At 45.0% G+C, this 13,679-nt stretch overlaps 1 protein-coding gene across 1 annotated transcript in view; it reads left to right on the forward strand.

The window, feature by feature from the left end:
* The first annotated feature begins 729 nt into the window (after positions 1–729).
* Positions 730–13,679, forward strand: part of PLA2G4A (phospholipase A2 group IVA) — a 61,126-nt gene continuing 48,176 nt past the window's right edge. Inside the window, exons 1-2 of the mRNA XM_029964021.1 lie at positions 730–866; positions 7,270–7,351. Of these exons, the coding sequence (XP_029819881.1) occupies positions 834–866; positions 7,270–7,351 (115 nt within the window). The 5' untranslated portion in view covers positions 730–833. The remainder of the gene's footprint in view (positions 867–7,269; positions 7,352–13,679) is intronic.

The following is a 13,679-nucleotide window of genomic DNA, read 5'->3' on the forward strand; positions in this document are numbered from 1 at the left end:
GCTTTGCTTCTTTTCACTCTGAAGTTTTTGTGATGGTTCAGGTCTGATCATGGTCCAGCTGGACCTGAGAACTGATCCTGTGCAGCAGTCCCCATGGATTTTTAGAGATGCAGAAAGGAGTAACCTCCCTTTGATGGTTGGAAACAGTTCTGAAGTTGAAGGTCTCTGGTGACCCCTGATTTTCACCAAGTGTTCAGAAAGCAGTGGCCTATGAAGAGTCTGTTTAAATCCTTCCAGCTGATTTGCAGTTTGCCTGTCACAGCCTCTTGAGCATCTCCAGAGAGCTGGGGTGGTCTGGAGATGACACACAGCTCTGGCTGGAATTGCCTTTCTGGGTTTACAGAGGGCACTGTTGCTGCTCCTTTAGAGTTCTCAGTCCTGGTTTTAACTAGGATTGTAATGTATGGAAGCATATATATTAGAATGTATGTAAGGGATGAATGTGATGCCTCTCTTCTTTTGTTTGTCTGTAGGATACTGGGATGACTGGAATTCAAGATATTTGATTCCCGCTCTTACCCTGAGGTAGAGGAAATAAGCACGAGAAATTTCTACAGCTCAGGCAAGTAAATATCTGTATCTCCATAGTTTATTGAAATTAATTGCTTGGTAAACAAGTGAGTACTGGGAACCTTCCTAGAGCAGAGGAACTGATTTGTACTGTTACAAAATACAGTTTAAAAGGAACATAAGAATTTTAATTATTTTTTTTTTATTATTTAGTAGGGAAAGGATCTTTCATACTGAACTCTGCTCTGAAAAAGGAGAAAACCTCTCCTCTGTGGAATTGAAATAAATATTTGACAGTTGCCTGGAATAAAAATTAAGCAAAAATGTCTGTCATAGATCCTTACCAGCACATTGTGGTAAGTAGCTCTGAATCTTCTGTGTATACTGTCTTCTGTAATATATCCTGTCTTGTATAATGTGTTCTACTAGAGGTTACTCTAAATAAGCACATAACATTGCAGTTACTAATTCCTTAAAGAAATGGTGTGTGTAACTTTATCCCTTACAGTACAATTTTTTTTGGTACAATTCTATTTACTGACTAACTCTTTCCCTTTTCATTACTATGGATAGAGGAGTGAGTTGACAATTTTGGGTATTTAGATCTTAAACTAGTGTATATCAATGATGTTGGTTCAAAGATAATCTTCAGAATACATCCTGCAAACTCAAGGTCTGAGTGAAATGGTCTGTGCTACTCAACAGCAGCTGCTGCTGAAAGCTCCTGCTCCCTCCTTCCTGCTTTATCCCAGTGTTCCTGCTGCATCCCTTGTCCCAGCTATCAAACCCACGTCTTTAGGGAGACAATTGACCTTGATGAATTGGCAGAAAAAACAGTTCAATACAAAAATAGACCAAAAAAAGTTATTAGTAAGGGATTCTTGGCTGTGAGGGTGGGGAGGCCCTGGCACAGGTTGCCCAGGGAAGCTGTGGCTGCCCCTGGATCCCTGGAAGTGTCCAGGTTGGACAGGGCTTGGAGCAACCTGGGCTAGTGGAAGGTGTCCCTGCCCATCGCAGGGATGGGCTTTAAGGTCCCTTCCAAGCCAAACCATTCCAGGATTTCATGGACTGATTAGAAAATCCGTTTTGTGCTGTCAGAGCTGGCCCAGGGGGAGGGTGGAGCCGTGTCAGCACAACCTGTGTAGTGGAGAAGCAGGGACAAGAGAAGGAGAAGGGAAAGGGGAGCAGAACTGCCCTTTGTGGGGCAAGGCAGTGGCTCACTGAACACTGGGATATTCCCATGTAGCTCTCCTGGAAGTGACTTTCTGGAGTAAACACGAAATGGCAATTCCTGCTCAGGCTGAAATCTGGAGCCACACCGGGCGTGTTCCTATCGCGGGCTTCTCGGAAGAGCCCCGGGATCCCCCAGCAGGAACAGTGACGTGTACCCAGAGATAACCACGCTTGTCAGAGTGCTGTGCTTCTAAAGCATGGCTAAAAATACACCCTGGGCTTCCTTGAAGCGATCTCTTATCGGTGCTGTGGTTTGTACCCCACACGTTCACATCCTCTGCTCCAGTTTGCAGCCAGCACGTGCCAGACTCGGCTTTGCTCCTCCACAGGCCTGTGAACTCAACTGGAAGGACCAACTGCAGGTTGATGTCTCTGTTTAACTGTGTCACAATTCGCTGACTTGCTCCTTTTGGCATCGCTGCCCTCTCCTGGATGGAATGCTTGGAATGATCTGTACCTTTATGGGAGAGGTCTCTGAGGCACTCGGTTGTAGTTCATTGAATCATTCCCGTGAAAGATCTTTTGATACCAGTATATATATTGTAATAAACACTGTCAGGGCAAGAGCTGATCTTTTAATTGCTTGAAAAGTGAATGGAAATCTTTTGAGGTTTCTTAATTTGAAAGTTGAAATTCCATGGAAGTTTTTACTGGAATTTGGAAGGCAGCAGGCTCGTACCCATGCAAAAATCTTGGATTTTAAGAACATTTGGCATTAAAAGACTCAAAAGTATTCTCCCTAAAAGTCCTTTTGCTGATTTGTGTGTTGTCTGATCTTTTTATTTATCTTTCTTTCACGTTTTGTGAAAGACTCTGAGGAATAAAAAGCTACTGGAGGTGCAGACTGTGCCAAAAAAGCTTTAGATTTAGAGACTTAAGATATGTAATACATCTTTGGTTACAATGATATGGGGGATAAATATTATAACAATGGGAAAAATGGCTTCAAGGTAAAATTGTGTGTGTGTGTGTGCACAAATGTTTGTCTGAATTGAAATACCCTGTGAAAGAAGAGCATGGACTCTGAAAATCTATTACTTAAGTAAACAGGCAAATATTGTCATTTGTCCAGCCCAACTGTGAGCTTAAGTGACCTTAACATTGAGGAAGTAAAACTATTAAATACTTATGCAATCTGCCCGTGCCAGAGCTTCCTGATTGGGGTTGGTGTGCAAGGCAGTCTCCTGATGGAGTTGTGTTCTGTGACTCAGCATTCTGGAATACACAAATATGATATTGGAGACATGTAAATTCCTCCTTCTTGGCAAGTCCGGAAAGTTTGTAGGTAAAACCCACCTGCGTTCCGGGAGACTTTGGTGTGAGGTTGTTTCCCAGCCCCAGAGTGGGAAGGTGATGGTGTTTGTGTGCTCACAAATATGTAAAAGATGCAAAGTATGTTAAAGGGAGGAAAGCAGATAATTAGGGAAATTTTACTGGGAGGAAGGCAAGCAAAGGTGAGGGAGGAAGAAAGGAGGCAGAGGAGGAGTTAGGAGAGATGGAAAGGTGTGTGAGAACAGCAGATATTGAATTGTGACTGTGCAGGATACCTGGAATCCCAGAACATGCTGAGTTGGAAGGGACCCACAGGGATCATCAGGTCCAACTCCTGGCCTTGCTCATGCCCCTCCCCAAGAGTCACACCAGGTGCTTGAGAGGATCATCCAAACACTCCTGGAGCTCTGGCAGCCTTGGTGTGTGCCCACTGCCCTGGGGAGCCTGTTCCAGTGCCCAGCTGGGTGAAAACCACTATTGAACCAGCAGAGTGAATACTGCCCACAGGAGTCCTGTAATTTAGAAACCCCATGCTCAGAGAGGGCAGGTTGAAAACCTTTCTCTCCTTCCTTCTCTAAATTTATGCACAAAGAGGAAGTGAGATGAAATGCACCTGTAAAGCGAGGCCACTGTGGATGGTAGCTTTGAGTTTTTTAAATTCATCGAATCCCAGAATGGTTTGGGTTGGAAGGGACCTTAAAGCCCATCTCATTCCACCCCCTGCCATGGGCAGGGACACCTTCCACTAGAATTAGTTGTGAGCTTTTGAAATTTGTAACCTGTCGTCAATTTTTGAAGGAATGCAGATGTTGCTCCACTCAATGTTGCAACGTTTAAGTGATTTATTTACCATCCTCTGTTTTTCAGAAGTACTTGAGGGGTTGGCAATGTACAGATTTTTATCAAGATTTAAGGTGAACATAAGTCACTTGAGAAAATGCAGCTTAGTCATCTAAAGCAGCAAGGGCTGGATTTGGAGAGGTATTTGGAGGCAACACATTTCTTGTGGTGTTTCCAGGGGGCATCTGATGCCTTCAGAACTCACTTCAAAAACTACCCAAAAAGTGCTTCTAAAATGTGGACATTTAATCCTTTTAATCCCCTTAGAAACTGGATCCTAAGTGGAAAATTGCCCTAATTTCCCTTTGTACTTAAGTTACGCGAAAAACATTTATTTTGGTGTAAGAAGAGATCTGGACTTTGGAGCTTCCTGTGTATCTCTGTATATTTTTCTTTTTACAAACAGGGAGATCATTTATTTTAGTAGTTACAAATTTCTTCCAAGTGTGTCATTATGGCCAAATATTAATAACTCTTTATAATTATAATCCTCAGTGAGAGGCATGGGGAAAGGATATAATGTTTTCTGGTTTTGCCAGGCCTCTGTGTACTTGCCTTCCTTTCAAAGGATCTTAAACCAGGCTTAACTTTCCTGGCAGTATAACAGCTGGAATGGTGGGGGTTGCTGTTTCAGTCAATAAAAAGCAGTTTTTATGATAACATAACTGTTTAGCAAAACAGTTATTGACTTGTAGCAGAAATAGTGATGATCTCTGTCCTGCTGGAATGAGAATGCACTAGTAAGTGGTGGCTTGGTGGTAGGCATTTTATTTAGGCATATAAATTTCATGAGTAGGACTGGGAGATGCAAGAAAATGACTTTACAGAGTGCTTTTTGTCAGGAAGCATCGTGTAGTCTCCTCGTTTTCCACCGAGGACTCCGAGGCACCAGAATTTCACATGAATTTCATGTATCAGCTGAGAGCTGAATGCAGCACACCCATGTCCCATCCCTGTCACTTAATTATAACTCCATCCTCCTCCTCGTTGCTAAATGCTCGGTGATCTCTGATTTGTGTTCTCCAGTGAGGACAAGCTCTTTCTTAAGAGCTGAGAAAAAGGAGAGGGTGGTGTGTTTGTACTTTGGGCTGTTTCTCTTAATTATAATGTGACAAAGGAAATACATCAGTCTGTGAACAAACTGAGGCCAGTGCCGTGTTGTGAAACCAGCCCTTCATCAACCTGACCTGTGTGAAGGTGGCACACGCTGATAAAGCAGCTTTGGGTGTTCTTAAGCAGCAAGCTGAAAATAGGGGACAGCGGGAACTGTTGGTTTTGGGAGATTCACAGCTTGTAAAAATTCTTGGAGCAGGGTGAATGACAGAACTTCACATAACTGTGTTCACATAGAACCAACTCTGCCCAGGTAGTCACTAAAATCCCCATTTACCCTGCTGTGATGGAAAACTCTGGGCAGAAATTTATTCACGGAGAAGTCACATCCTCCTTCCCGTTCATCCATGCCCTCTTGGAAGCTGCAGTGCAGGTGGTGATGGATGTCATGGGATCCTGGGCATGTCTCCATGCCAGCACAGGGCAGGCTGTTCACTAGGTATTGGTTCTTACCAGCTGTGGGTTCCCACACCTAAACCCTTTCTGTTGGGTTTGGTGCTTTGGAGGTGAGCAAAGAGTCCCGCTGGGAGGATCAGGCAGGGTCTGAATTCCACTTTTCCTGTGGTTGGTGAACCTCTGAACCGATGAGGGTTTCAGTGCACCACTTGTAAGGTAACAGCTGGCATTGCCACAGTTCCCCTGCCTGCTGCCTTGTTCTTTGATCCAGACAGCTCCTACAGCTGACAGGGGAGGGATCCTGGACCTGCCATGTGCTGCTGGACAGACAGACAGTCATGGATGGTGTGGCTGGGCTCGGGGTTGTGGAGGCATTTGGGTTGGTATCGTTTGAGTTGCTTTTTAATGTACCCTGACACAACTATTACTTAAACACTCACAAGCCACTTTTGCTGTCTTTAGTTGGTTTTGACTTTTTTGGGGGGTTTTTTTGAGGAAATGATATGTAAGATACCTATAAGATAGTATTTTTTTTTATTTGTATTAGAGGGGTCCAGTTTGGTTCTAGACTCTCTGGGTGAGTTGTAGATGAGAAATAATGAGGCTTGGCTGGAACAACCAGTTTTGAAAATAGGAAGTGTCCAGATGAAAACATAGCAAGAAAGCACCAGGCACAGCCTGAAAAGCATGTCCCATACCAAGGGTATTGTCTGTGGTTTTAAATAAATTCCAGTGAATTTCTTGATTCTGGTCTTTCCCCCTTTTCCTTCTGGTTGGAATACATTGTAAGACCTTTGATACTTGGCTGGTTGTTTTGGTCCCAATGGCTGATATGCCAAATATATCACAAAGTTAATAGGGGGTTAGGAAAAGATAGAAAATATCCCTGTTTCAGTGTTGGAAATGCAAACCTGAGGTATGTTGTAGCAGGGTGTGAGTCAGTGTCTGGGCACTGTGGGCAGCCAGACAGCTCAAGTGTCCTAAGACAGGCTTTTAACATAGCAGTGTAGGTGTAAGGGCTGGGAGGCAATTGTGGGAGACCTGATCCTGCCTCCAGCACATCAGATATACCCACAATCTCTGTGCTCTGTCCCTGTAAAGGCAGTGTTGTCTGCCCTGCAGTATGCACTGGTCAGTCTCAGAGTTGGTCAAATTTATGACTATGTAGATAAAGCAAAGGTAGATGTGAGCTGGTGACCTCTTTTTATTAATTTTTTTTATTTTTGTTTCTTAACTTCACATCTTCTCCTACTTCCCTAGTTTGTTCAGGAGAGACCTGCTCCTGCTGTGTGCTTGGGCTCTGCAGGAAACAGGAACCCCCAGAAACTGCACAAAACTTGCTGGGGAATGTTTTAACAGCTGGGTTTTCACCTTCCTTACATTGTCTTAAGGATGCTTTCCCACTGAATACTGATGTGTGCTAAAAGGTGTACTCCAAGTATCACTCACTCTGTCCCTTGTGTGTGCAGTGTGCTTTTATCTGCTCCAGAACACATACTTGGAAATAATTCCTCCTGTTCTTTGTACCAGGGGAAGGTAATTGCAATGACAAGCTGTAAAATAACCCCTTTTTTATTTTTTCCTTACTGTACCCATTTGTCCCTGACTGACTAAATGCCTTGGAGCAGGTTGTGTGGAGAGGAGGAGTGTTATTCATTGAGATTAGTAGGTGTGGCTGCAGGAAAATCCAGCAGCCCCAGTGCAAGGTCTGACCTCCCAGAAAAGCTGCAGGGTGCAGTTCAGCTTTAAGATGCTCTATCCAGTATGAGTTTCCCTTACGTTTTGCCTGGGTGATTTCCCTCTCTCTGTTTTTGGACCAAATGAAACCCTATTTTCATAGATGATTTTTTGGTGGTTGTTGTTGTTGTTCTGGAGCTTAATCACCTCTAACTCTCTGACTTCCAGGTGGAGCACCAGTACTCACACATATTCACTGTGACAGTAAGGAAAGCCACAAATGTCACCAAGGGAGCCATTGGTGACATGCGTGAGTATTTCTCTTTCTATTTTGCTCTTTCTTCCATGAGGCTGTTGCCGTAGGCAGGGGGAGGTGATGACACATCCAGCTTGTCGTGCATTAAATGATTGTTCCTGGGCTGGGGGTGGTTTTTTGTCTGTCTTATTAAAGCCAGGGCAGTGTCCCTGTGTCATTGCTCACTCTCACTCAGGGCAGATTTGCTGCTCCTTCTTTCCATTGATCCAGAAGAGCTGAGTGAGTTGTAAACGATTTGCCTACAACAAGCAACACCTACAATTAGCTTTTTGGCTCAGTGTGTGAGTCCTGTGGGACTGGCAGTTGCTGCTGCCTCAGAAGGCTGTGGTTTGCTGGTGGGAACATGTCAAAGGAGAGGAGCCCAGAGCTCTGCTGAGTCAGTGCAGAGAAAAAAAATAAAAGCCATTTCAAAAACCAACCCAAAATGGGTCAGCAGATCTTGTGGTGGGGAGATACATGACACCAGCACTTCTTCCCCTTTCTGTGAGGCTGCTGGACTGTGTAGCTGAACAGGAAACCACCAGGAAGAACAACCCATGAAAACTCTTCTCTGCTCTAAAGGGGGGAAGAGGGAGAGAATATTGGCTGAATCTGCAGAAAGTATATTCCCACTTCCTCAGGTCTAACTGCTCTGCTGCCAGGTCATCTCTCCCTTTCCCTGGCACTCTGTGCAGAGCCTGGCATAGCCCAAGGCTGGGGTTGGGAGGGTGAGTGGTGTCCTGCTCCTGCTCTCCCATCAGGCTCCTTGGGCATGCAAATGCTTTCCAATTCCTGCTCTGACACTCAGCTTTGCTTCAGTGGGTTAACAGTGGGTTTTCAGAGTTAAAGTCTACTGTTGGTAGTAAAACTGGGGGAAGGACACTTGGAAGGGGAATGTTCAAGAGCCCCAAGTATGAGGGGAGAGAGGGGAGCCCTGGTGAAGGGAAAAAGAGGGAATTGGGAATCTGTTTAACATCTCCTGTGGGGTAAAGGATAGAACACCCAGAGAAGATGCAGTGGGGTGTGTATGTCCATATTTATATAATCTTTATACAAAAAAAACCTCAGGAGAAGTGCTGGAAGAGTGGAAGAAGGAGCCCACAGGTTTGTGTGTGTGAGAAGATGGACAACACAGGTTCTCAGACTCAGAGTTGTCTTTTGTGAGACAGTGTGGGGAACATGGGAAGAGAAAAGAGGAGGTTGAAGAGAGGACCCCATGATATGATATTAAAGGGAGTGGGGAAAGGGTAAAGAAAGCCAGAAGACCATGGCATTTTTGTCCACCATATTCCTATAGAATAAATTCCAAGTGCAATCCATTAATGTAATTTCTTTTTTTTTTCCTTCCAAAAAAACCCACCCTCTTATCTTTGCAAATCATCAAAACCAAAAAGCTGCTCAGGAAGAAGATTTTATTTTGATAAAACCTGTCAGAACTAAGGGCTACCAAAACCTGCTTTGTTTCCTGTCTGAGGCAGCTACCAGGGCTCTGTAGCCTGGGGCATCTCTGAGGGAGCTTCCAAGTTCCTGGGGCTGGTTCTTGGAGTCCTGGCAAATCCCCCAAAGTGAGAGAAACAGATCGTTGTGTCTGTTTTTATTTTGGGAAAGTGAGCAACGTTTTTATTTCCTGGGTTTTTACAAAGCTTGGTGTGTTGGAGCCTGGGAGCTCTTTGATCAAATCAGTGATCATGTTAATTACTGAGGAGAGATGCTTGGAGCTGTGAGTGCTGAAGGGTCTTTACAGTTGATTGTGCCAACATATATACATATATATATTTGTATGTTTATTTTTTTAATTTGATTTACCAAAACTGGAACTTGTGGAAGGAATTTCCAAACTGTTCTTGTCTCAAGGACAGGAATCACTGCCAGGAAGGGTGGCTGTGATGTGGTTGGGGTGGGTACCTGAATACCCTTCATGGACACTGTCCCATTATGGACACTACCAAGCTGTTGGCTCTTCTGGTGGATTGCACCTGATTTTTTTTCTACTGTGATTGTTCTGGGGTCAAGAGAGTTAATTTTACATTGTGGTGGTGATGGGGGAACAATGGGGGATTTTGTGTAATGTTTTGCTGTTCTTTTTGCCATGTCAGTTTTCCAAGACTTCCATTGACCCAAAAAATCTGGGTCAATCTAAGCTTATTAAATATGCTGAAGTGCTCTGTGTGATATTTTCATCTTAAGGCTCTGAACTCTGCCTCTGCTCAAAGAGTTTTAGCTGGAAGGTGGTGTGTGGATGGGCATGGAGGCCCTGAGTTCTGTCTCCTTAAGCCCAGGCAATATTTTAAGCATGTTTTTCAAGATTTGTTGAGCTCTTTGCTAACGAGGAGTGTAAATGGTTGTGTCATCCTTAAACCCAGGTCACAGGTGACCACTTACAGTGTAGCTTCCCCAGGCAGTGTGTTTCCAGGAGTGACCAGGTCACACGGGCAGCTCTGCTGATTCAAGACTTATTTTTAGTGCCTTGGCTGCTCTTTGTGGTGGAACAGCAGAGGAAGCTGGAGCTGGGATAGCCTCCAGCCCTCTGTTTGGCTGTGGTTTCCCATTGTGTCTGTGAGTTAACATTTCTGGGAGGTGATCTGACAAAGACAAGCAACCAAATCTAAATCTTGGTCATCCCAGGATCTGAGGAGCTGAGCTACAGTAGCTGCTGTTGCTACTCACTGATAGAGCACATCAAAATAAACCAAAATGGCAATAATTGCATAATAGAAATTTTCCATCCAGATGCTTTTCATGTGTGAAGGAAGTCAGTGTACTTTGACCAATTTGTCATTCTGTGAATGCATGTTTGGGGATGATAAATGAGATTTACTGCAAGAAATGACCCAGCATGGTTGGGAGGGGGCAAAAGAAGTTTGAGAGCAGACTCTCTTTCCAGGAGTTCATTCAAATCCTTTCTTATTAAAGGTATCTGCCCATTTACTGTTGCCTTAATATAGAAGTATTTTCTTTACTGATTTAACTTGTTTCAGTTTTTGGTGTCTCTGTCAAGGTGATTATGTCAGTCCAAGATATCATCATCCCATCAACATCCAGGTGATGCAGCTTTCCCCAGATGTAAATTCTGGTTCAGTGACTGCTCTATTCTCTGTGCTCAGCTCTTCTGACTGCATCTTTTACAGGCTGGAAGATTTTATGAGCTGAGTAACTGCAGCAGATGTTGGTGGGTTGACCTTGGCTGGTCTCTCTATCACTCCCCTGCCATCAACAACACAGGGGAGAAAATATGATGAAAGGCTCTCTTGGGTCAAGATAAGGAGAGGAGATCATTCACCTCTTACTGACATGGGCTACACACACTCAATTTGAGGAAATTCATGCCATTTATTGCCAATTAACTGTAGCAGAGTAGGATAGTTAGAAAGACAACTAAACCCACTTTATCACCTAGACCTGTCCTTCTTTCTGGTGTTCCTGCTGCAACCCTTGTACCACCTGTCAGACACATGTGAGGGGGGTGAGCCAGCTGAACTGGCAGAAAAACAGTTTAACACAAAAAGAGACAAAGAAATTTCTTAGGAAGGAATCCTTCCCTGGGAGGGTGGGGAGGCCCTGGCACAGGTTGCCCAGAGAAGCTGTGGCTGCCCCTGGATCCCTGGAAGTGTCCAAGGCCAGGTTGGACGGGGCTTGGAGCAACCTGGGCTAGTGGAAGGTGTCCCTGCCCAGGGCAGGGGGTGGCACTGGATGGGCTTTATGGTCCCTTCCCACCCAAACCATTCTGGGATTCTATTCCCCTGCTGCCCAAAAGCTGCCACAAAAACCTATTACAAGATAAAATATCACAGAATCTGCATGGCATTGGTGAGGATTTAGTTATCTTAAATGCTTAGCTTTCTGCTGAATACAGACCTTGTAAAATCACTTCTCTGACTGGAGCTCTTGGAAAAGATCTTTCCTCTGGTCTAGTGTGTTCCTATATAGTAGATGTTCAGTTTTGAGTCTACTCAGATGCCACCCAAACTGTAGAGCCTTTCCTTTCTTCCATGACAGTACAAGAACTTGCAGAAAAACGACCAGAATCCCAAACTGCAATATTGTAGAAGAGAAATGCTTGCAAACTGGTTCTTCTTTCCATAGCATCTCTCCCTTTCTGGATTTTCAGGGAGCTTGGTGGAAAATTTGGTCAAAGGAAGCACTGTAAAATTTGTCTTGTATCTTTAAAGATCCATTTCAGTATAATGGCTTTCAAAACAAGTGGAAGCATCTACAGAGGGAACCAGTTTTATGACTGTTCTTAATGATTGCTAATCTTGCTTAATCCTGTTTTGGATTTGCAGCTTTTACTTACTTCAGCTACTTTTGATGCTTTGATAATGAACATTTGTAATTCTGGGCCATTTCAAGGGGAAAAAAAAATCTTTTCTCAAGAAAGTTTAAAGTTTGATAGCTTTGTGACACTGGTACTTAGCTTCCATCCCAGTTGCTGTCTTCCCTGTTGAAATAAAAGATGCATTTCCATTGCAGTTAGGCTGAACTAGTGTGGTGTCAGCCACTAGTGTGGCTGTTCACCATCAGCCAGAGCTCCTGAGGCTGAACTTGGCCTAACTAAAGCCCAAGTCACAGCAGTCTAGAGCAGCCTAGGTAGGTGTGTGCAGGGTTTTAAACCTGGCCTAACAACAGGAGGAATTGGAGGTTTGCCTGCTTGTGTTGGAGTTGGTGTTACAGCAGCTGGTTCAGGACTGATCCAGCTGTTCTCAGGATCACATCTGGCTGCTCCTGCCCCCTGGCTTAGCTACCATAGCTGTTGAAGTGTCATCAGCTAAGGCTCTTCCTGCAAGGCCCTGGAGCAGGTTCTGATTTTTGCAAGGGAGTTGCAAGAGGAAAACAAGTCAAACTCCTTCCCTTTTCCATTCCAACAGCCTGGGAAAAGTAGGTCAGAGTTGGCCAATCCTCCACATCCTACAAGCTGCACATGCAGGTTTCCTGGCCAGGAGCCATAAGGTTTGAGCCCTCTGCCAGCCCCTGTGCTGACCCTGCTGTTTGCCATGGCCTGGAGTGCTCTGAGCTCCACCACTGACCACAGCAGGTGCTTCTGGATCAGGGACCAGGGCTGGTACTGAGTTATGTGTCCATGTGGGTCTTAAAAAATGAACAATGCTACTGACAACTGCTCAAGAGGTGTCTACTGCAGATCTCAGGGAGATCATCGAGACAACTAAATGCCAGATTTGTTTCCTTCCCAGTATTCTTTTCCTGACTAGGCTTAGCCAGTGCTTCAGGGGGACAGCAACATTGGAAAAATGTTCGTGTGTTCCACAGTGAGGCTGATCCAGGCATTGCTGCTCTTTTCAGTTGCAAAAACATCTTTTTGATGAGAACAAAACTGTGTCTGTGAGTACTTGCCATGTAGTTACTGAGGCAGGGGCTGTTTCTGTTGAAGGTTGGTGAACACTTGCTCTCATGCCAGGGGAGGGCTCTCCCGTGACTGCTGCACTGAGAACATGGAGCAGTCGTGCTGGCTCAGACTGGGATCCATCTTCCTGGGACTCTGCTTGGAGAACCTCCTTGTCCCTCTGCTCCAGGCCCTTGCCAGGCTGGGACCAGCTGCAGCCCCAGGAGAAAGGAGCTTGCTGGTGGCTGGGAAGCGCTCCTGTTTCACGTGCTGTCCTGTCTCCAGGCAGAGCTCTATGGTGGGGCTCTTCTCTAGGAGCTGTGCACACCACTGTTTCTCCAGTTTGAGCCTTTTGCTCTCTCCATTTAGGAGGACTCTCCCTTATTTTGTACCATTTATCCTCTGTAATAAGTTGACTTTTTCCTGCTTTCTATTCTTTTCCCTCTCATCCCCCTTCCCAGGAGTGCTTCGAAGTTGTGTTAGGGTTGGTCTAATGCCTGATCCTAAGGGACAGTTGGGAAGAACATCAGTCACAGTGAGTTATAAAGGAAAATTATGAACAGGGTAAGCATGTGACAGTTTCCTCTGACACCTCTCCACCACTGCCTTCAGTGAGGGACTCCCTGAGCTGGATGTTGTCCTGGTGTAATTAGCTCTCACTGAGGTTCTCCTGCAGAAACTTCACTTGCTTTCTTTGAATCCATGTAAGTCCTTTCACCCACAGCTCCTTTGGTAAGGAGTTCTGCAGGTTGCTGTCTGCTGTATAAAATAGACTTTGAATTTGTTTTGAAAATGGGATTTTAAAGGTGTGATCTGAAGCATCTGAACTGGGTTCAGTGTTGGGCCCCTCACGAAAGAAGGACATGGAGGGGCTGGAGTGTGTGCAGGGAAGGGAAGGGAGCTGGGAAGGGGCTGGAGCACCAGGAGCAGCTGAGGGAGCTGGGGGGGCTCAGCCTGGAGAAAAGGAGGCTCAGGGGGGACCTTCTGGCTCTGCAACCCCCTGAC

This window comes from Manacus vitellinus, unplaced genomic scaffold, assembly GCF_001715985.3.
Source record: "Manacus vitellinus isolate BGI_N305 unplaced genomic scaffold, ASM171598v3 scaffold_68_pilon, whole genome shotgun sequence".
In the NCBI taxonomy this organism is placed as follows: domain Eukaryota; kingdom Metazoa; phylum Chordata; class Aves; order Passeriformes; family Pipridae; genus Manacus; species Manacus vitellinus.